The sequence below is a fragment of the Myiozetetes cayanensis genome, unplaced genomic scaffold, assembly GCF_022539395.1.
Source record: "Myiozetetes cayanensis isolate MyiCay16 unplaced genomic scaffold, myiCay2020 scf2-11, whole genome shotgun sequence".
In the NCBI taxonomy this organism is placed as follows: domain Eukaryota; kingdom Metazoa; phylum Chordata; class Aves; order Passeriformes; family Tyrannidae; genus Myiozetetes; species Myiozetetes cayanensis.
Window position 1 is genome coordinate 18,164,467 of NW_026087411.1, and position 23,577 is coordinate 18,188,043.

Consider the following 23,577-nt stretch of genomic DNA (forward strand, 5'->3'; position numbering starts at 1 on the left):
GGGCCCCGTGCGCGCCCCAGCCCCGTCGGCCGGGACCGCTCTGCCCCATTCCCGGGACGTCGCATCCCCATCCCCATCCCGCTCCCGGGGCCGCCCGGCCATTTTTTTCTCAATGAACGCTCCGCCCGCCCCGCCCCCGGACATTTGCATAACGAGGGCTGCCGGGCACGCCATTGGCTGCTGGCGGGCGCGCTCGGGCGTGACGTCAGCGCTCGCTGGGTAATGCCTGCGTTGTGGCGGGTAGTTGGAGCCGGCAAAGCCCGCGCAGCGGCGGCGGCGGCTCCGGGCTCTCCGGGCTCCCCCCGAGCTCCCCGGGCACACCTGCCCAGCAGCCCCGGGCTCTCCGGGCAGACCGGTCTCCACAGCGGACCTGCACCGGCATCGCGCTCTGCGGGCGCAGGACGGGACGCTGCGGACCCCCCGCGGGTCATGGCCGGGCGCAGGCTGCCCGCCGGCCTCCTGGCCGCCGCCTGCCTCGCCCTGAGCTTGGCCCCGGGGTCGGCGTGGCCGCGGGAGAGCCCCGGACTGTCGCGGCTGCAGAGGAGGAGCCTGGCGGTGGACTTCGTCGTGCCCTCGCTGTTTCGCACCTACGTGCGGGAGCTGGTGCTGGGGCCGCCGGGGCGCGGCGCGGCGCGGTGCCGCCTGCGCCTGGACTGCGCACCCCTGCTCCGCGCCGCCCGCGGGGCGCTGCCGCGGGCCGCGCCGCCCGGGCCCCCCGGCGGGCCCTCCGCGGTGGGCGGGCGGCGGCTGCGGCGCGCCAAGCAGCTGGTGCTGGAGGTGGGCGAGGGCAGCCTGCGGGACGGCTGCGCCGGAGAGCCGCCGCCGGGCTCCGGCGGGGCGCACCTGGAGTTCAACCTCACCGAGCTCTTCGCCTGGTGGCTCCGCGCCGGCGACGGGCGGCTGCGGGTGCGGCTGATGCCCGAGCGCCGCGGCGCCCTCCCGGGCAGCGAGCGCGGGCTGTCGGCGGCCATCCGCGCCGCCCGGCCCCGCATCCTGTTCCACGTCTCGGCGGCAGGTGAGCCGTGCGTTGCATGCCGGGCAGCGCCCCCGCACAGCCCCCGCCGCGTCCAGGCGGTGCGGTGTGTCCTCCCCGCCGGGACACGCGTGCAGCCGGTCCGCACCGTCCCGGTCACTGACAGCTCCGGAGGATGCGGGAAGCGCAGCTCCCTCGAGCACTTGCGGCTTCCCCAAACGGCTTGTCCTTAAAGGCTGCGCTTTTCCGGTGCGAAATGTGCCGAGAGGCTTCGGTGGGGCCAGGAGGACTGTTTTCAAAGTGCTGAAGGATTTTTACGAGAAACTAAGAGTTCGTATGATAGCCGCAACCAAGATCCAAAGGTTAAAGTGTTGTTAGTCAAAGGACAGCAAGATCAGCTTCTTTGAAACTTAAAAAGGGATGCTTCCTCAAAGTGCTGCAAGTGTTTTCAAGGTTATGTGCAGGCAGACTAGGGAACAGCACAAACATGTTCAAAGCTGGGGCTGACCTGTACGTTAATGTTACTGCTATCAGTATTATTGGCTATTGGTGTTACTGGCATTAACATTATTCTTCTTTCTTAAATATAAAAGATAATGGCTGATAGACAAACCTGCAAAAAGGTTTCCTTCTCAATTTTATGTATCTGCAACTGAGTTAATTTCTATCCCTTTTAAACCCACAGAGAATCCTTAGTGAACTGCACTGTATCAGCTACAGTATGACATGAAGTTGTACATCAGAGGAGGCTCATGTAGCATTGGTACTTCTGTGAAGAGACAACCTGGCTTAGGATTTTGGTTCTGGTTGGCAGTGATTCACAGTCAGGGTATGGGGCAACTCCTTTACCTAAAATCAGGACTCTCTTTTGGGCCAGTGATCAAGAGAAATTTCCATTCTGTGTATACATTGTACCTTTAACACAAGCTCTGATTCAGCCTCTCCTACTAAAAGAATATAATACCTAGAGGACTGCAGGGCCAAATAATTTGTCACAGTGAGTTAAGTTAGGTAGCTTTTATGAAGCTGTGTAGAAGTCAATGGTGTGTCCCTGAGTAGCCACCTTCTTAATGGGTGACAAAGTATACTTCAGTAAATTTCCAAGAGACAACACAAGTCGGTGCTGGGCTTTGAAGACAGTTGGAGCAACTGATTTTTGATGCTCACCTGAAAAGATGGGATAGCCATCTGAGCAACTAGAAGTGGAACCCACCTCGTTCCTTGCTGCCTGAAACAAAAATCAAAGCAGACTGTCAGAGCAGGCTGGCTGTGAGTCAGTCCTACAGCTGTGGCTGAAGTGAGGTACCCAGGTTAGCTCTTCCTGTGTCGGATCTGGCAGGGATAACACAGAGGTGTTACTCTCCACCACAAGGTGGCTAGGTGAGGCCAACACACCCTACCTTTTAGCAAGTCTTGCCTTCTTCCGTTGTCGTAAAAAAAAGGAATAATTAAAAATTAAAGACACCAAAACCTACTGTCTCCTTTTTTTTTTTTTTTTTCTTTGGGGAATTTATTGTGATTAGCACTTGTTTTGATTTACAGATCTCCTTCTTCAGCTTAGTTTTGAATGCCATCTTGACTCAGGTACTTAAAGCAATGAAGGAGCTGGAGGACATGCATTTGTCTTCCTAAAGTATGAGGGTGTGTTTTTAATCTGAGTGAAGGGTATACATGTGAACTGACAGGGTGCTCTGATCTTGTGAATACAATGCAGATGGAGCTTTAACCAAAGCTAGTAAAAATCACAGGCTTTTACTGTATCTGTCGAGAAGAAATGCATTATTTTCCAGATCAGTGGGAAGCTATGCCCCCATAAAATCATGTTGGAGACAAAGCTCTGCTGTTCTTACTGCAACACAGTCATGCAAAGTCAATCAGAGGGGATGCAGGGAAAGGAGGAGCAGAGGGAAGGAATATGGACCTCATTTATTGATACCAAAGTGATAACTTCTGGCACATGTTCATAATCTGTAAAAATCCTGGTCTCTTCCTTAATTCTACACGGAGGTTGCTAACATGCTTAAATCGTGTCGCTCTAAAATTGCGACTCTGCTTTTTTGGCAATAACATCTTAGTGTAGTCACACTGTTATGTGGCTTTGTGCTGCTGTTGTAACATGGGTTTGTTTAATAACATTAGAAATCCCTTGTTACTGCTTGGCTAAGGTACTGCCTGTGTGAACACCGTGTGTCACTGCCGGTCTTAAATTTGTGCTGTGTAGCCCTGTCGACAGCCGGATGTGCTGACACAGTTTGGTAACAGCATGAACAGCATCCACCAGTGCAGATTCCAGCAATTATTGACACCATTGCAGCTAACATTTACAGGGCTTAACTAAAGCCCTTCCTAAGGCAACCCAGCCTTTCCTTCATTGGTTAAGCTAATTGGAAATGGATTTCAAACAACACAATCCTTCCATCAACAATGTAAAGCTGTTTCACTTATGTTAACATACTTGGCTTTTTTTTGGTTTCTTTTTTCTTCCTCCTCTGCTGGAGGTGCCCACGATTGCAGTACTTCCCAGGAAAATGTATAATTACCTTGCTAAGTTATTTTTGCCGGATTATCCTCCACATGAGTGGCAAATGAATTATATTTTAGGATAAGAAAAAACTTGCAAGGGGATGAATTCCCATTGACCGTAGGGTTGGCGACAGAGTCCTGTAAATAATGCTTTATTGCCTTTAAGTGTTATACTCTCAGATGCTGGCTTTAAGATAAATTTAACTAGAGTGAACCTTTTCCCTTTTTAGCAACATGTTTGCACAAAACATAAAGCACTTTGTCTCAGTCTGTTACTGAAAAATTAGTAAAGGATCTACTTATGGGCTGCTGCTGTTTAACAGACAAACCATAAAGTTCATAGGAATTTCTGCAGGGCTTTCCTGCAAATACTCTTGATGCCAGATTTCTCTCACACTCATCCTTGTGGGAACACATCCTCCTGCAAGAAAATGCTTCCATTTAGAGAAACTGTGGTCCTCAGCCCATCTACTGTTTCTGTGTCAGCTTGGTCTTTTCAAAATTTGGTACAAGAGAGTTTTCCTCTCTTGGAAAGACTTTTGGAATGAATATTGTCGTCTTGTCTTTCCCCCAGTGCTTCTCTGGGACAAAACAAAACAAAAAAAACCCAAATAAATTTAATTCATTTCTGTGGAAAAACACACAACAAAAAATGCAGAGGAGGGGAGAGGTGAGCTTGGCCAGGAACGCAGTGTTGCAGATCTCTCATAGTTTGGGTGAACCTCAGCTACTAGGCTGCTGTTGGATCTGTTCTCATTGTCTTTAGTTTTGACTGGAAATTCCACTCTACCTCCAAGGAAACTGTCCCCAAAAGAATTTAATCAAAACCAGTACATTGCTATGGGGCATTAAACAGCTAGCATGAATATTACTGTCAGGGCATTCCAGGCCAGATTTAATTCAGGTATTACAGGATTTGCTATATGGTGTTGAACCACAATGGGTCTCTGCAGCAGGGTATTCTGGACAGGTTATTGAGCTTTCTTGGGAGAAAAATCCTAACATTTGTCTGTACAGAGTCAGTGCATTAGCACTGACTATCCCTTGCACAACTAATCCTCTGCTGCTGGGCTAAAATTACACAATCAGATAGGATACATGTCTTGTGCAGAAATCTTGTGGGGGCCTTGTTGGCAAATCCATCCTGCAGATAATACAGCGTGGGAAGGCTTGGGTTTAGGTTAGTCCAAAGTGAGTGCTCTGCACTCACGTGGGCTCCACAGTGATCCAGAGCCCTTCCACCCAAATCCTGCATTGGTGTTTGGATTTTTTTCGTGTTAATATAACAGGTCCACTTACTGTAGGGCACCTGGCCCACAGATGTTGCTAAGTAGGTTTCTTGGGTTTCTTGTGAGTTTACCCAGGAAGTTTAATAAGCTGAACTGGCTATAAAATAACTTCTCATGAGAACTAATTGCTACTTACATATGCAAAGGTGGGAAGCATATGTTAAGAAGGGGCATACAGGGATGAAAATGAGTCATTCCTCCCTCTAAAGGTCAATGTACTTTCATTCATGAAATAGATTTAACATTCCAATTATATTTTTTAAATAGCAATGCATAACTTTTCATCCTCTGGCTAGGCGAAATATTACTCCTGCACTGTGGCCTTCATCTAAAATTTTATTAACTTGCCACATGTATTCTCCCTGAAACTCTGCATTCACTATGTACCAATGCTATTATAATGCTGAGGCAATTAGGCTTTACATCTTTAGGGTACTGCTACTGTGCACCTCAACTCATTAGCAAGAGGAACTCTTTGCCTAAAGATTAGAAAGAACTTCAGACTAGATAAAAATGTGGTTTTAAAATTAGACATTTTGTAAATGAAAATCAGAGCTCCAAGCTGATATCTGACTGTGGTAAAGTCCACAGAATTATTTCTGCATATTTTAGAGTAACAAGCAGCATTTAATCAAGGCCTCTTAGTTATATTTTTCTTTTATTATTTTTTTGATTTTGTTTTTCTACCTTCAAAGGACAGTGTTTGAAGTTGTGCCATACTGAGCAGAAAACTGGTAAAAGACATCAGTCACTTTGCAGTTGCTCTCTGTTTTTCTCTCATCCTCAACTGTATGCCACATCTATCTGGTCTTCCTCTTCTGATAAAGCAGAGGCAAAACTTGGTGGATAAGACTGAGACAGTGCCGTAGGGCTTCTAAAAGATTCCACTTATAGTGCAAGTGGTTTTGCTCTTTTCTGCTGGGGTTTTGTTCTTTGCCTCAGTTAACAGGCCAGCTTTGCCACTCCAAAGCTTAAGGAGAGCATGAGTTGCCCCCTGAGTTTACTCTAGACATGAACTAGTGCAAATCAAGGTTTTCCTTTTCTACCCTTGGGTGCCAGTGGGCTACATGCTGATTACCAGTAGCTAAACCACAGTGAATCATGCGTGTGCTTAGGAGCACCTTTCCTCATCCCTCCTGCCCTGTTAGGTCTGTAGCACCTCTGTCTAGACCTCCAGTCACTGGTGCTCTTCAGAAGTGTGGATTTAGTCAGCCCACAGTGCCTACTCTTGAATGGTAAATACCTCTTGTAGAGGAAACCAGTTGCCTAGTGATGGGCTTGCCTGGCCTCATGGGCAGCATGATCCTTGATCCTACTGCTGTCCTACCTGTTCTTGTCCAAGTCACTTCACTACTCCATCAGCACTAACAAAACTCAGGAAAACTTGTAGTCTATGACTCTCTTGACTCATGGTGCCTTGAACACTGTTTCTGTGCTAATCACAAAAATTTGGCTTGCAAAGTCACCAGGCTTTCACAATAAAACCACCAGACTTTGTTAATTTTTTGCCAGTTATTTGGCAGATAATTTTAGAAATTACGCTCAATATTTGAGTGGTTCACGGAAAGCATGCTGTGATTGCATGGGTTTTGTTTTCCCAGAGTTAGGCAGTGTTGCTGATCCTAGATGGGTGTCAGGATTATGCACAATGTGTTTATGATTTCTAGGCCTCCTTTCTGCAAATTTTGTTTGCTTTTAGGCTCATTGTTCTTATGAACATTCTTATTCATAAGCATGTTCAGTAAAATAGCCATAAACAAACACCAAAAGGGGCACAAGTAATAGTTTATTATGTTTGAATGAACATTTATGGCACCTTTTAAAAATATGTTTTCTCTAAACTTGCTGTGCTTTATTTCCACATCCTTAAAAACAGGGAATAAAGACCTAAAGCAAAGAAGTGCATTGGGACACTTAAGTGCTTTATTATACAAAAACAGAGACACTCTTCAAAAGCAAAGGCAGATTTCCAGGGTCTGATTGAATTAGATCCTGAAGTAATCTGGTCATTTGGTTCACTGCACATTTCAGGTGAACACTACATGATAGGAAATAAAATCTGTGTTTGTGACAATGTTTGTGAATTAGCCAAAAAAAAAGTAGAAAAGGTGAGGGGAGATTGGCAGTATTTAGCACTTACTCACAAAATTTCCAACTAAATGAGCCTCATCTTAGTAAAGAAGGTAGCACCTTTTCAATACATTAGTGCTAACTCATTTGAAGTGATGGTGTTTTGAGTCCAAGTTGCTTCCCAAATGACAGCAAATTCCACACTGTGCCTGGACATTTCCAACTGATTCTCACACCAAAGCATTCAGTTGGGCTACCCAGAACTAGAGTACTCAAACTAGGCAATCTACTTTTTTGGCACAAGTGATTTGCCTAACATCAAGCAGAGATTCATGTTGCTTGCTTTCCAAATCTCTTTTTACCCACTGAGACACAGCATCTATTTCCTGAGAAGCCCTTCTGAGCTCAACAGGGCTGCTGAGACTGCAGTGCCGAGCTGACAAAGGTCCGTTATGAAATGTGCCACATTTGTCTTGCTTCTCTAATTCAGAAAGATTTGGTTGGAGAAAAATGTCATGGAAGCATAAATGCAGATTTGATAAGTCTGACCTTTCTTTTCTTGCGAACAATAAATGTCAGAAAGCTTAAAATGACAAGCTGGAATGGCTGGAGGTTATTTATGTGTTTAAATATTTAGGCAAGAAACACATTTTGAGACTAAAGTCCAATTTACATGAGTATTTTGATTTATGACTGGGGCGGCCGAGTAGCGTCATGGTTGTCACTATCCTGCTTAGCATGGCTGCTCAGAAATTCCCTGTGACAGCACAGATAGGACTTAGATATCTCTACTTTTAGAAGCTATAAACTATGTCAGTTGTAGTGAGGGAAAATCACCTTCACTTGCTAGTCAAGTAGGATCTATAACGTGGTTGAAGTGTTCTGAATGTATCCAGTAGAAAGAGCTGGTGGCTGGCTCCAAACTGACTTCAGACAAGTTTCTAACAACAAGCATTTCTTTTGCAAAGGACTTCAGAAGGTAGCTGCAAGAATGGAGTTCTGCTTTGACTTCCAACTTAATTATCTTGCAGTATTGTCTGTAGTCAGTGACTGGCACAGAGTGAGCAGGGAGGAGGTGAGAATCACAGGAGGAACCGGGCTCAGAAGAGGAGTTGTGTATACACAGCTCTGCCGGTGACATGTGTGACATGAAATACTTCCCTTTGCAAAGTAAGGGTAGTTCTAACTGCTTCTGAAATCAGTTGGTAGAAGGTGCTTTTTTATGCATTACTAGTGCTTTTGCTTTCTAAGAACCTCAATAAAGGCAGTAAGATGCAGTCTGAACTCTGGGATTTCTAAGGGAAAAGCTAAAACAGCCTACCATATTGATTTATTACCATGTCTGCAGTTAATAATCATAGGACTGCTATTTCCTTCACTTCAGCGATAGCAAACTTACAGTTTTGTGTGATGCTACGAGAGACTCAGTTTCTGTTTTGTTTTGAAAAATTATGAGCCCTGCCTTTGACTATTTAAAACAGCACACATCTTGAAGCCAAACTTTCAAATTTAGATTTGTAATTTGAATGCTTTGTGCGGCTTTGACCAGGGTTACTTGCAGTCCCACGAAATGGGAGGGTGGGACAGGCTGTGGCCCCTTTGCCCATGGCCAGCTGCCCGTGGTGCTTTTTGGCAGCTGCAGATGGGCACCATCTGCATTTGCAGAGAGGAGCTGTAGGTGTTGGCTGGCGGGTGCTGCCCAGCTAACTGAGCGCTGCCTGTCCTGGGAATGGAAAACATGTAGGCAGTGGGGGAAGGTTTATCCTTTATACTTTCCTGCTTGAAGTATCAGAAATTTGCACAGAATGGGGGATTTGAGATTGTTTAAAAACTTCAGTGGCCTGCTTGTTTCTTCCTGGATTACACATGGCAAAGTGGAGATATTAGGCAGGAACCTTGTAACTAGATGATTCTAGAAGTGTGGGGCATCCTCTTTACAACTTGTCCCTAGCAACTCTTCAGTTCAGTTTGCAAATACCAAGAGTCTTTCAGTGGTAGTCCAGTGTTTACATCAAGGCAGAAAAGCTGCTTTTCCTTCTCAAACAAGAACACATGCTGAATCCATTTCAGACTGGGATTTCCCCTGTAGTAATGCACTGCAGAAAGAAAGTGGTGAGTTTCTTTCTGTAAGCTTCTCCCCATTTTCTTACTGACAAGCAGCTCTTTCTGGTTTCATATCTTACAAAGCCTTGTGAGTGTTCATAAAATCCAGGTACTGGATAGCCAGGAGACAGAGCAGCTATCTAAAAAAAAAACACTTTTATTCAAATAAAAGAGGGAGGTTGCTGAACAAACCTCAGTGAGGTCTCTCAAGTCAGTGGAGGTTGCAGCCTCTTTTAACCCCTTTTGCCCGTATTCCTGGTCCCTCCTCGTTTCTCCATTGGCTGAAATACTCTGGGGTTACAGGCTTCTCAACACTCCTACTATATATTCCCACCTTAAGTTATTAGGTGGCTCTGAAAGTCACTGACATTTTTCAAGAGGGAGGCCACAGCACACTTCAGAATGTGGAACATGGGCACAAGATGCATTCTGTGCTGCTAGTTGGTGCCCCCACCTCTGGGCAAACTGCACCTCTCTGTGACTGACAGCTGAACAGCCAGTAACTTGTGACTTCTCACTGCCAACTGTGGCTACACTACAAACTTTGCAAGAACACCTACTTATTCCTAATATCATGAAAGAAAACCATGACCCTATCTTCAGGTCGCAGGCTGGGCAAAGGGAGAGCAGAAGGCTCTGTGTGAGTCGGTGGTGAGTGCAGGGGGAAAAGCAGAGGCAGTGGAGAAGGTGGGAGTGCAGTGTGAGATGGCCATGTGGGGATTCTTGTGCTGTGTGTTTCCTGATGTTTGCGAGGAAGAGGTGATACTGGTGTGAGTAGACATGTTCGAGAGGGTGTTTCTCCATAGGTCATACTCTTTTAAAAAAGTTTTCCTTCCAGCTCAGTTTTGACAGCTTGTGTGGTTCCTCTGACTGCAGTTGCTGTAGTGCTGATTTCTAATGAAATCTGTGGTGATCCTTCAGAGCTCTGCAAGTTGCAGCAAACCTCTAATCACAACTTGTACATTGGCATTCACCTCCTGTTTCTACTGGCCCATTAAGTAACGGGCCATCTCAGATGCATCACAGTGTCTGGGCTTTTTATAGCTTCTTTCATGTTGGATTCTCAAAGTACTTTAAGCCTTATCATCCTGGTGACAATGCTAGGCATTATTATATCTATTTTACAGAGAGATCATAGAAGCCAGGGATGGAAAAAGCATTATTTGATTATGTTAGACTGCAAGTGCTGAATAGAATTTTCTCATATGGAATATACTCCATAGTGATGTCTCTCTCTGCATTTCAGCCAAAAGGCCAAGAAAGAACAAGAAATTAGGGTTGAGAGGCTTGATAACTTGCTGGAAATGCTTCAGCAGTTATTGGCAAAACTGCCTCCCAAGTCTTCTCTGCTCCACACTGTGTTTGTGACACTTCTCTTTAGAGAAACCTGGGTTTGTCACAATCCACAGTTTTTGCAGTATTGTTTACTTCTTAGTTTTGGGAGTATTTGTGATCTGCCGAGCCTCATCTTCAGACATCACTCTGTGGCCTTTCCTTTTGTAGGGCAGGGTATGTCAGCATTAGAGAGTGTGATGCAGTGGTTATTTCTGAGGGACATTTCATTATTGATGCTAATTAAACTTGAAACTAATGAGAAAGGATTACTTTTCAGGGCTGGAGAGGAGGCTGAAACAGTTATTATGGGTTAATTATTCTTCTAAAAGACGCATTTTAAGTAACAATTCATTTTGTTAACTTTTTTTTTACGTTGTACAAGAGCCTTGTTTGAAAAGGATTCAAAATATAATTGCTGCACTGACCTCATCTAGCTCTCAATCAGTAATCTCCTTCCATCAGCAAAAGGTTAATAAAATCTTTAAGGAAAGGAATTCTGTGCCTTATCTATGTGTAGACAATTTAGAATAGGTCTCCCTGCAAGTATTTCTTATTACCCTTCTGCATGATGTCTTTGGCATACTTTTTAGACTTGAAAAATGTTGCATTCCATAAAGCTTCCAAATTTAATGGTTGCTTGGCAAAACAGATGCATCACAGTGGCAGAGAGTGAACCTAGTCAGAGCTGGCTGAGAACTGGCACATAGATCAGAACCTGTTTCTTTGTTTTTAAAACTAGACCCTGTGGTGAACCTTAAAAATCTTTCTTCACTTTACAGCCCATGTCATAATCAGTATTTGCTAAGTAACCAAGGAAGGGAGGAGATGACACTCATTTCAAATGGGAGCCAAGGTTTCTTTCTGTCTGGAAAGCACTGTGGTTTTTGGTGGGGAGGACACATGCTGGTCCACTTTGCTCCTTCCCACCTCACGTTGTCCCTTTCTTCTTCTTGGCTCTCTGTAGAGGTGACTAATGGCTTTAAATTGTTGCAATATTGTACTATGAAAATGGAAGGGAGAGGTGAGTTGATATTGTGAATGCAGAAAGCTGAATAAAATCATAGAAATGTGTAGGTTGGAAAAGACCTCTGAGATCATCGGTTCAAAGTGGCACTTGGCAGTGCACCACTACACCATGTCCTTACATGTTTCTTTGAACACTTTCAGGGATGGTGACTCCACCACTACCCTGGGTAGTCTATTCCAAAGCGTGGTAATCCTTTCGGTGAAACAAATTTTCCTAATATCATATCTTAACTTCCCTGGTGCAACTTCAGGCCATTTCCTCTTGTCCTCTCCTGTTACCTGAGAGAAGAGACTGAACCCCACCTGGCTACAACCACCTGTCAGGTAGAGAGCGATAAAATCACCCCTGAGCCTCCTTTGCTCCAGGCCAAACACCTCCAGCTGCCTCAGCTGCTTGTGCTCCAGACCCTTCCCCAGCTCCGTTGCCCTTCTCTGGACACGCTTCAGCACCTCAATGTCTTTCCTGTAACGAGGGGCCAGACCTGGACACAGCATTCAAGGTGCAGCCTCACCACTGCTGAGTTCAGGGGGATGATCACTTCCCCAGTTGTGCTGGCCACACTCTTGCTGATACAGGGCAGGATACCACTGGCCTTCTTGGCCACCTGGGCATGCTGCTGGCTCATGTTCAGCTGCTGTCAGGTCATTTTCCGCTAGGCAGTTTTCCAGCCACTCTTCCCCAAGCCTGTAGTGCTGTGCAGGGTTGTTGTGACCCAAGTATTGTGAGCTGGCACTTCACCTTGTTGAACCTCATACAACTGGCCTCAGCCCATCAATCCAGCCTACCCGGATCCATCTGCTTCTGTGGACAGGAAGGATATCACTCTTCATTAGCTGTAGGACAGCTTACTTGCTCCATTAGCCATTTGCCTCATGCCTTCTGTCAGGGCTCCTGCTTTGCATCTTCTGTTCATGTGAGGGCTGTGAAAGCAAACACCCATTTGTGAGGATGGTGCTGTGAGCAGCAAGGCCTCAAATGGAAGGCTGGAAGTTGCAGCTTAGGACAGCCCTTGGTACTGGGGAGATTTACCTAGTGAGAGCACATTACAGTCTGTCTTGAAAGGGCAGCATTCGCCAGTCCCGAGTTCAAGAGCATCCTCCATCTGGGTGCTGGTATCAAGTTCAAAGATAAAACATACTCTGAGTAATCACTCCTGCCACAGAACGCAGCTTGGGCCAGTTTGTAGGATTTGGGATAATATTTGAAGTGCTGAGTCCCTTTTGCGATTAAGGTTTTAAATCGCACAAAGATTGATCAAAAGCCCAGTGTTTCCTTCTCTGCCTTGCCAGCCTACTGTCCTTTATCTCTTGAAACAAAGCAGCATTAACTTTTAAGATCTGATTCAATAACATTTTATGGATAATAATTATGACTGATACTAAGCCTTCAGCAGCCAGTCTGTATGGAGATTTAATGTATTGAGGTTTATTACCAGTGTAACCTATCTTTACATCGGTTGTAAAGCAGGATCAACTGTACTGATAAGAGAAAAGAGAAATATCAGTGAACTGTTTGCCTCTGTTTCTCTGCAGGGTGTTCATGTTCCTGCCACTTAATACTGCTAGCACGGTGGGAGTTTGCTGGTGAAGAGTTTTTGTTTACAGAGTCTGTTTGCGCAACTGCAGCATGAATGAACGAACGAACGAATGAATGAATGAATGAATGAGTGCATGAATGAGCTACAGCAATCCTATGCTGGAAAAGGAATCCATTAGTGGACAGACCCTGGAGACCAATTGATCATACTTTCCCTTTTAATACTAAGTGTGTGAATGCAAAGTTTTCAGAGATGCTATTTAGAGATGAGCTTCACAACCTTCTCTGAGGCTTATCTCAATAATGGAAGTTATTAAATATATGAAACTTCTTTAGACACCTCATATCAGTGGGTTTTTTTCCCAGAAGTTTTCCAGTTTCCCTGATCTCATCAGGACATAATTGTATGTACATGTCATAACTATCTACGGAGATGGTCCCTAAACTAAACTGAAGACCAGGCTGAGCAAAAGAAAGCTCTGGTTTCTAGGTCCTTAAGTGCTGTGCACAGTGGTCTAATATAAATTACAATATGAGAAAGGAAACTTGCCTTCATTTCCATGTAGGGTCTTCAAGGAAAAGTCTCCTGTTGTATTGGCACTTAAGAAGTCACCTGAAGAGCTCAGGACTGGGTCCTTGCCCAGCTGAACGTTGTGATGTTCATGCATCATTAGCTGTAACTGTATTATATAGTTGCCTTTTTTGCCTTGCTTCTCCTTATAACTTTCTGTATAAGGAAATCTACATCCCTGGTAAGTTCAAATAAGATGCTGTCTGCTTGTGTCCTTTTTGCCTTTTTGATGGGAAAGCAGAAGGGAATGCTAAAGTGCACTGGGAGCTACATGGAGGCCTTGCTTTGACATCTCTAAATATGTGAGTAATGGGGTGCTTAGAACTGATTTTACTTGTGACGGATGATCAACAATAAGGAATCACAAATTGTGGGCAGCAGAGCTTGGAGCTCAACAAGATTAATGGGAAGGGAGACCTTTAGTGTAATGAAAGACACAGTTCCAGCTTGAAAACAGACAATGACACACTAGATTGTGTCTTGAGGATTTGGGCAGTCAGGTTGCCTCTCCAGGCAGCACTGCTGTGCATTTGTAGAGCCCCTCTGTAGGTAGGGAACACTGAACAGCTGCAAGACAAATGCAGTGAGTACGCTGCAAGTGAGTACGCTGGGACACCGAGGTATTGGCTTGTCAAAGGGCTGTGTAAGCTGGGGATAGGGATGTTGAAGGGAAACTAGAAATTTCTATTTGTTCTAAGTGCAAGCCAATAAGAGAAATAGGAGTGAGACTGCAGTAGAAGGTAGCTGGGTCTTGTCACTGCAGGGTTTATTTTACAATCAGGCATTTTCCTGTGGAGAAATCACCCCAGACAAATCATGCAAGTGCAACATAATTGAGAAAAAACCAAACCAAAACAAAACTTTGAGTCCACTTTTAATTAGATAGTAATTATTGAATTATCAGGAGAAATATAAAGTTTAAAAGAGAATAAATATCTCTGTACTGAAATAATAAAAAAATCCCAATAAGTGAAAGTGTAGCTTATCCTCCCCTTCCACTGTAAGTTGCAAGCTGTTATTGCCAATCTGAATGTCATAACTACAAGAGCATGAGCAGGAAGCAGAATTAACAAAATGTTAGTGGGGCCAGCTAAAGGATCATTGTTATGAGTGGAGCTGTTATTCTCTGTCTCTGACAAGGATAATAGTGTGTGGAAATGAAGCCAGCAAACATGTAAAATACATCTAAATATAGAGGACCAAACAGCAAATAATAAGTGGACCAGTAATCAGATGCAGAATGCCTTATCTGTAAGTACAGTGGCTTGAAAGATGGCAGTGCTGGTAGATAAACATTAAGAGGACTATGAAGCTGAGGATAAATAGAGCAATATCCTCTAAACAGTAAAGAGCTGGAGCATAAGATCCTGGAAAGACATTCAGGACTTATTGCTTGAGAAAGATCCCTAAAGCTGTCAAGCAGATGTGCAGCCGGTAAGTAGATGACTTGCTGGAACGTTGACTGAAATGGTAGAAGAAATAAATCAGAGGGGATTGCATTAGTGTAACTGAAGGCAGTACATTACTTTGGTTTGAAGTATAGTGTCCTGTGGAGAAAGCAATGACTGTCATTCCATAAGAAAGATCAAACTGAGTGGAGACAAGTCCCAGATCTAGGCTGTAGCAAAGGCAGGTGTTTCTCCTCTGAGCAGTCATAATTTTCAGGTTTTCATGAAGGCCTTGGACTAGAGTTTGATGGGAGGCCTAAGGGGCTCCCTTAGGCCTCCTAAGGGGCTCCCTAAGCCAACCAAAGCCAGTGGCATCTTCCCACTGTACATCTTCTCCACTCACCCGCTCTCCACTCACCACCACCTGGTACAGCCAGGCTGGGCAAGAACAACCTTTCCTGCTCTTTGCTCTCAGGCCATCTGCTCTGAGTGCACAGGGAGACACAGCACACCTTATTTTTTTGTGTCATAAGATAAGAAATAGAACTTCTTTTCAACATTTTTTTTTTTACCAGACCTTAGTCTAGATGATAAGCAAAAGAAGACATTGGTACTACATTTAGTGACCGAACCAGTATTGTCTGTGCTGTCCTTACCCAGACCAAATGAGCACAAGATGCTAAGAGCCCTTGTTCTTGAATTCTTACTGTTTTGTGGAAGGGGCTTTTGGTCATAACTGTTGCACTGTAGCACGTGTGTTAGCCATTAAACACCTCTTGCTGTAGTGAACTCTTAGGCCTTTGGCATCCATTCTATGCCTGGGTTTTGAGTTAAATGAAAACAAAGGAAACATCAGCCCGATAATGGGAATGAAGGAGCAAGAGCATCCTAGTACAAGCAAAGGGGAAAACAACAGCTCTCCAGAGTCCAGTAACAGGAGGAAAGAGCTTGTCAGAAAAGGAAAAGCCAACTAACTTGAGATGTTCATCTGGATGGAGAACACAACTTTTTCAACCTTCCAACCCTGGTCACTGCTTCACTAAAGCCCATCTCCAGAACCTCATGGGCACTTCCATTATCCTGAAATGATCACTGTGTCTGTTGAGAACAAAGTACTGCAAGGTCCAGAAGCAGTTCTGTTTGGGTAAAACACAGTGTAGCATCTATTGTTGGTACAGATTGCTGGGGTCACACACAACAGCTTTCAGATGTTCCTTTCAGTTGTGTGCCCACGGACACACAGTGTGCTTGACTTCTGGAGCTACAGTTTCGTGAAGGCTCAATTTTGAAATTCGCCTCTATAAAAAGTCACAGCTAAAAGCCTTCTTGGTCAGAGCTAAAGCTGGAGCTGGTGCAGCACAGGGGCAAGTTCAGCTCTAGTGACCTGAATCTCACCTGCCTTAAATGAAGAGACCAGATGAGTTTTATTTTCCAGGAAAATCCACTGTTTGTTTTGCCCAGAAGCTTCTCTGTTAAAGCATTTTTTTTTTTCTGTCTGAGCAAGCTAGGTTCTGTGTTCTGTGCTATGACTCTGTATTACAGCAAGCAGGAATCCTTTCCCAAAATAGCCTGTTTCTCCTGATTGTGTTAGAAGTTACGCCTTGCTGTGACTGACATTATGACTTGATCCTACACAGATCTTCCCTGATGTGACTTTCTCCACAGGTTCCTTCTGAAGTCCTTTTTTTTATATTTCATTCTGAATCAGTAACTCTTCTCTCAAAGGCACTCCATAAAACAGCATGCTTCAGCTCCTCCAAGTAGCTCTAAATCTGTGATGAACCTAAGGGAGGTTCCACAGCAAGGTGATAAACTACTGACTTGTCAACTATTTTGCTGGTGAAACGGGAAATGAGGCAGACAGCTTTACCCTTTAAAGTTGAGAGAGATAAGGGCAGTTTCAGTGTTTCATAGTCAGCCATCAGTGTTTCACAGTTATCCATAAAATAAAGAATTACTTGTTTTTTAACTGATGTCTCAGTAGTGAGGGACTTCATTTTTCACTAGTATTCATGCTTATTCAATAGTAGAAGATATTTACTAGTGAATTAAACAACTAAGATTTCACTTGGTAATCATCTTCCTTGAAATACAGATTTTAAAATGTTCATATTTGTAGCTAGTGAGGAGGTCAACACAAGTAAAATGACACCCAAGAGAATGACAAATTGCTGGAGTTGAGGGATGCCGAAGGTGAAGTTTTGTAGCAGTTCCATAGTCTTTCATGATACTGTTTTTTCAGTAGAATAATAACATCAATAAATTTTGTGATGTTTCTGAAGAAAATAGGGAGTGGAAGTGATTGGCTTTCTCCTATGCTGTAATCTGAGTCATTGGGAAACATCTCTGATACAGCAGAGAAGATGAGAGACTCTGACCTCCTGTTGTTTGATCTTGGAACACTTCATGGAGTTCACTTTCTTATTTTCTTCTTTCTTTTTGGTGTCTCATATGAGTTACCTGTCAGTGCTGATGAACGCATGCTGCTGCCCCGGTGAGGGCCAGCAGTGAGTCCCAACCTGGTGCACCTACCAGGTCAGTGCTTGGCAGTGGGTGATGATGGGTGGCATTGCCAGCGGTGCCGCCGTAGGCCTACGCTCTGGAAAATGAGCTTCCCTAGGTCACTACAGCCCTTGTACCCCCACTGGAACTGTGTCTGCAGTAGCATGTCAGCTGAGCGGTACCTGAAGATCATGGCTTTCCTCTCCACCTGGATGAGATATCCTAGAATCAGCCAGGTTGGAAAAGACCTCTGAGATCATCAATTCCAGCTCTTGATCCAACACCACTGTGGTTACTAGACCATGGCACTAAGTGCCACATCCAGTCTCTTCTTAAAAACCTCCAGGGATGGAGAATCCGTCACTTCCCTGGGCAGCCCATTCCAATACCTGATTACCTTCTCTGTAAAGAATTTCTTCCCAATATCCAACCCTGGCAGAGCTTAAGACCATGCCCTCTTGTCTTACTGATAGCTGCCTGGGAAAAGAGACCGTATGTGAAGTGCAAACACCCATACCATTGCAGTTTGATTAGGAGCTGCAGAGCACTTCCTTCACACACCAAAAACTTAAAGAAGTTTTGTCTTTGCAATTCCTAAATGGGTTCAGAGGCCTTTTCCACCCTTAACCAGTCTGTGATTCTGTAACTGTAGACATCATCAGATAGCATTAGGCCTGGCTTTTTTAGGGCAGCCTGAGCTGTGCTGTGTTGCCCTGTGATATGTGCTCTTAACTGTATTATTCTGTCTTTTCGTGAATGCCAACAATCTGAGTATATTTGCTTGGAATATTGTGCTTAGATTTATGGTACTCTGCATACGTGATTGCTCACCATGCACACCAGTAGAATAAAGCAGTGCCTCTCATTAGGGAACTGACAGATTTTTGACGAGATTGTCAAATCCCAAGTCATGCATGAGTTCCCTAACTGCTTTAGGGCACGGCTTGTGTGTCTGGTTGTTACATAGGACTTGTTTTTGGCTCACTCAGTAGACAGCAGGTCATCCCATTGACACCTGCCTGCTCTGTTAACAGACCAGTGAGCCTACTGCTGTCTGATATTTGTGTGATAATGCAACACAGTTGAGAATTGATTTATAAAATGCAGGTCACTCAGTAGATGCAGCAGCCAGCGAGGGAGTACAAGGTGACAGTGAAACAATTCAGATTAGCAAGTGGGGGCATTGCAGCTGCTTGTGCTGTAATTGCATCTCTCCAGATGTTCCTGTGATGGGCAGGAGAAGCCAAGCAGTCTCAAGGCATAACCATATTTCACTGTTCAGCTTTCCAAACACTCTTTTGTGGTCTGTAGAGAAGAGAGAATTTAAGGACCCCAAGCCTTTTCATCTTCTGTGCTGTCAAATAAACTCTGTCATTCTGAAGTAATATTTCCTGGGCATTTTTTTTTCCTGTAGATTTCTTTTCACATTAAGATCAGCAAAAGCTCTTTCTGGGAAGCCTGATTAAAAATGCAGTTCCTCCCAGGAAAGAAAAGAAAATAACATTTTTGGCATCAAAAGAGATCACAAAAATATAATGAAAAAATGAAATGAATTTTGAAGATTATGTGTTGCAGGAAAGTAGGTAAAAGTGACCTAGGGTGTTCTGTTGTTTGTAGAATAGTTTATGGTTTTTTGAATAGACATCTGCTAAGAGTATAGGTGAGGAGGACTCAGAGACAAGAAATGTGCTGTATTTGGATTAGCTTCAAGAAAGTTTTGAAGATAGCTTATTTCTTTGTGAAATTTACTCGTCTGTGTATTAAAAACAAAACAAACGAACAAACAAAGACCAGAAGAAAACCCAAACAAAGCTCTACCAACAAAAGGCCCAAGAAACTGCTGTTTCTTCTCAACTACATGCTGTTAGCATTGCTAGGAACGCAAACACAAAGGGTTTCCAGCTCTGTTTGCAGGCCTTTGCCTCTTAGGATCAGACTGGGGTGTTGGCAAGTCAGGCTCTGTAAGTACAAAAGGTGCTTTCCTGTTTTGATCTTTTGAGCTGAGTTGTGTTCTCTGTGGTTATATAGTTAATCATGTAACTGCCTGCATTCTACTTGGACCCTAACTTTATTAAGAAAAGAGAGAAAATCTCAGGAAACGAAGTAATTTCTGCTTTGGTCTTTTTGAACTTGTACAAAGGGTATACAAGAGAGGATTCCAGTGGCTTCAGATGTTACCTTCTGTATTGCATATGATCTAAATATTTTCAAACAGTGTCCTTTTTATACATATGTTTCCAGTCCAGAACAAGTAAGATGGAGAGACACTATTTACAAGAACATGTATAGAACAAGGAGGAATGGCTTAAAACTGAGAGAGAGTAAGTTTAGATTAGATATTAAGAAGAAATTCCAGTGGTGAGGCACTGGAACGGGTTGCCCAGAGAAGTTAAGGGTGCCCTGTCCCTGGAAGTTCAAGGACGAGTTGGATAGAGCTCTGAGCAACCTGGTCTAGTGAAAGGTGTCCCTGCCTGTGGCAGCGGGGTTGGAACTAGATGATCTTCCAACCCAAACTATTCTATTATTTGATGATCTTTAAGAAAAATAAAATCTAGCAAGATAGATACCATTTTGTTTTGACAGCCTAAATTCTTTGCAATATCTTTGCATTGAACCCTTCTCCAGCTCCAGTGTAACCTTCATCTGTAACCAACCCCTCTTCTGTTTGCTCCTCAAACACCCTTTCAGATACATTTCAGAGGAAGAGAACAGGTTTAATGTTATTAGCAAAAAATAATGATGATTGCCCGCGGCCCGTGTTTTATCAGTGTGGTGGTTTTAATCTAGGCCTTCCTTGGTTATCAGTTTGTAACCAAGGAAGAGGCAGTGTTCCCAGTATTCCATACAATTTTTATGTAAATTGGGGTATAAATAAGAAGGGAAGAGAGGCCTTCACTCTCTTCTCTTCCGGTGCGGTACTTCCTTTGCCCTGGGGGAAGAAGGGAGGGGGACGGGGGGGGGGCTGCTACTGAGTCTTTGGGCATTTGGCAGGGAGCCAAGTCCAAACCATCACAATCAATAACTTCTATGAAGTGTGTTTTGCATCTTGAGATGTGTCTAGCATTCCAGCTTGGAGCAACACATTGCATACTTGGAAGGCAATGGAGACGGTCTTTCCAGTGTCTTTCATCAATCATTTAAGATGAGTTGTGTAAAATCCAACTGACCCTTCTATAATAACTAGGGGCAAATAGCTTTGAATTGTCATTTTGATAAATTTTGGAGTATTGGCAGTGTTATGGGCTAAGGAGCCAGGCATCCAAGCCTTTCATCTGTCAGTGTCATTATGAAATATCTTAAAAGAACACGGGGAATGTGTCCTAGTGATTCGATAAATCTTATCTCCATGAATGAGTGGATTTTGCGTGGTTTCATAATCTACTGAACTCTAATAGCCTGTATCCTTCGCTTCAAAAATAGCTGTTAGAACAAGGTGTTTGATGAGTCTGTGTACTGTTTTTCACCAACCCCTTAGATTTGTTTATGTCAATGAATGACTTTCAGTGGTGAATGCCATAGCAATTATTGACCTATGTGGTATATGCATGGTTTTAGCAATTTATTGTGCGATAAAAACTAACCTTTTACTCTTCCCCATGTTTCTTTGTAGTGCCAAAGGCAGGTAGAACACTTTTCACAGCAATGTTGCAAAAAAAAATTCAAAACTAGGTGAAATGATTTTTGTTATGTGCCACCAAATGAAATGTTTGGTTTAGCATCCTATCTAATGTCTATGACATGGTTGGGGCCTGTAATGATAATTTAGCGCAATCTGAGGACCTGTTGTGTTTTACTGTATTCACCATAGACTATGTGTCAGTTTTAGCATAAATGAAAAGTTGAGTTCATAGCTTCATAACCACAGTTTAAATGAAACACAAAAAATTATACTAGAAATTAAAATAAGCTTCCATAATAAGGGACAAAAGTCTTGTTTTTCCAGCTGTGTTACCATTTCTTTTCATTTTCAGGGAGAAAGCAGGCGAGGAGAGGAAGAGTGGAAAGAGTAGGAGAGAAGGTAGTGATGCTATCTTGCTGTTAGTAAGTATTAGGCTGTCACACAGGCTGATTTCCCAAACACGGGGTATTTCTAGGAAAATGGCACGGATGGTGATGCAAATGCCAAAAAACAAGTCCATACATAGGAATTCCAAGTGAAAAGACCTTGGCTTCTAGCTAAATGTTTTGTAGGGTATACTGTTAGGATATAGACAATTACTTGAATGAGCTTGGTTGTACCTGACACTGCTAGACCATTAAGCATTCTCCACAGTTTCATGTTGAGCCTTCATGACCACTCTTCATACTGAGGCCAGGAGAGCAAAGTCCTTATGTGATCTTTTGCCCCAGAGAAGTTACAGGCATCAGGCAGGACACAGTGAACAAGGCAGACATCCACATAAAGGAATTGTGAGGAGATGTGGTAGCGCAGGAGTGACGTGCTGTGCTGCCAGGTGGGAATGAGAGTGTCTCTCTCTGTTGTTTTTTATTGTTTGGTGGAGATAGCAGAGCCAGGGATTATTATTACCGTGCTTGTATTTTATGGCTGTGATATGTGTCCTTGTGCTGCGGATGGCAGAGTTTTCCAGGTGCTGCCTTGCATTGAGGAAAGATCCTGATTTTCCTGTGCATCTCCACGTAGCACTGCTGAAACTGAATTATTATTTCCTACTAAAGATAAGGTTCTATATGCCCTGAAAGCCTGGACAAACATAGCATTTCCTCAATATGGATCTGAACAAAGCATCTGGGACAAAAATTAGAATCTTTTCCAGGAAGGTAAAAAAAAGAATGCAGGAGTGTCATTTGAGAGCAGATTCAAGCTGAGTTTTAACATATAATTATTTATTTTATTTAATTAATGTAAACACAACTGTGATTATTTTTTAACTAATTGAACTTGTTTTTAACTGCCAGCTTAGATTTCTGTGACTCTATGTTTTCAAAAACTTAGGCATCTTAGTTTGATAGTGAATGAGAAGTTCATAGAAGAAAAGAGCAAATTGACCTGGTGTTTTGAACACACTGCAAAAAAAAGGCTCGACATGAGAGAAATATGAGGAGGCACCAGCAGTACTCTGACAGCGCTGATGAATGGCAGGTGGCCACAAGCCTGACTGCTTCTCTTTGGTTGCTGCTTGTGATTCTCAGGCAGGTGGGTGAGAATGTTAAAGGCCTGACACAGGGAGTGACAGATACCCTTAGTGCTTGTGTGCACAGAGCAGTGGCTTAAAATAGAGCCAGCTGCATGCATAATTAAGGAGAAATAATTGCAAGGCACTTATGTAAATTATCTTATGCTTCTTCTCCCCCCACTTCTTCCTCCTACCCTCACTCAGTGTTTCCACCAGGAAGGTCCTGTAGTCAAAGATTCACCTAATCAGTGAGAAAAAACTAAAATATTATGTCTGGAGCAAGAAAAAAAATAGTTGTTTTCTGTAAGAGAATAAGAACACCCATGAGAGAAGTTATGTGGCTCCGAAGTATATAGACTCACTGTTGGCAATCTGGCAGCTCGTTATACAAACAAAAATTAATTTTAGAAACCTGCGTGTGAATTTAGTGGTTCTGTCATTCTTGCTGTCTTGTAACTCAGATAAATATCTTGTATTTCTGCTAGCTGAAATTCTGCCTACATAAGCTTTTTCATTCAGCCTGTTAGAATCATTCTGGCAATATATGACTGTGAATTTAACCTCTTTTTTGTTTGTGCTAATTACAAGTTATATTGTATTTTTACTTTCTTTGGGAGAAACACAAAAAGCTCTATTCCATGTGTAATGGTTTTATATATCTCCCGGATGACTGTTCTGGATGCATCTGGAGCATTGTTTTCAATAAAATATTCTTTCACTCTCCTTTGCTCATATCCCTCTTTCTTTATCAATTGAATAAAACTCTGCATATAGCTCTAACAAATTACTTTATCTCCAGGTCACTGTTGACTGCATGCATCAGATTCAAAAAGGGTAGTCCAGAAACTGGGGGATATATTTCATTTCCTGGGAAGTTTGTAAGATGTTCATATTGGCCATTCAGTCTTCTCAGTGTATGATTGATCACATAGCACAGAATATGATTTTCAAAAGCTCTGATGCACTCCAAGTTCCTAAATCCTGGACTTGATTTGCACAGCTGTAACACAAATATAGTATGACCAACCCCTGTCTCTGAGACCTCATTCGTGGTTTTATAGGACTATTTTTAGGAGCAACAAGGAATTGAATCACCCTTAGCTCCCACAGACATTGAACTGTGCT

General features: G+C 43.4%; 1 protein-coding gene across 1 annotated transcript in view; it reads left to right on the forward strand.

Annotated features, from left to right (window-relative positions):
- The first annotated feature begins 222 nt into the window (after positions 1-222).
- Positions 223-23,577, forward strand: part of ALK (ALK receptor tyrosine kinase) — a 309,488-nt gene continuing 286,133 nt past the window's right edge. The window contains exon 1 of the mRNA XM_050316451.1: positions 223-1,015. Within this exon, the coding sequence (XP_050172408.1) occupies positions 223-1,015 (793 nt within the window). The remainder of the gene's footprint in view (positions 1,016-23,577) is intronic.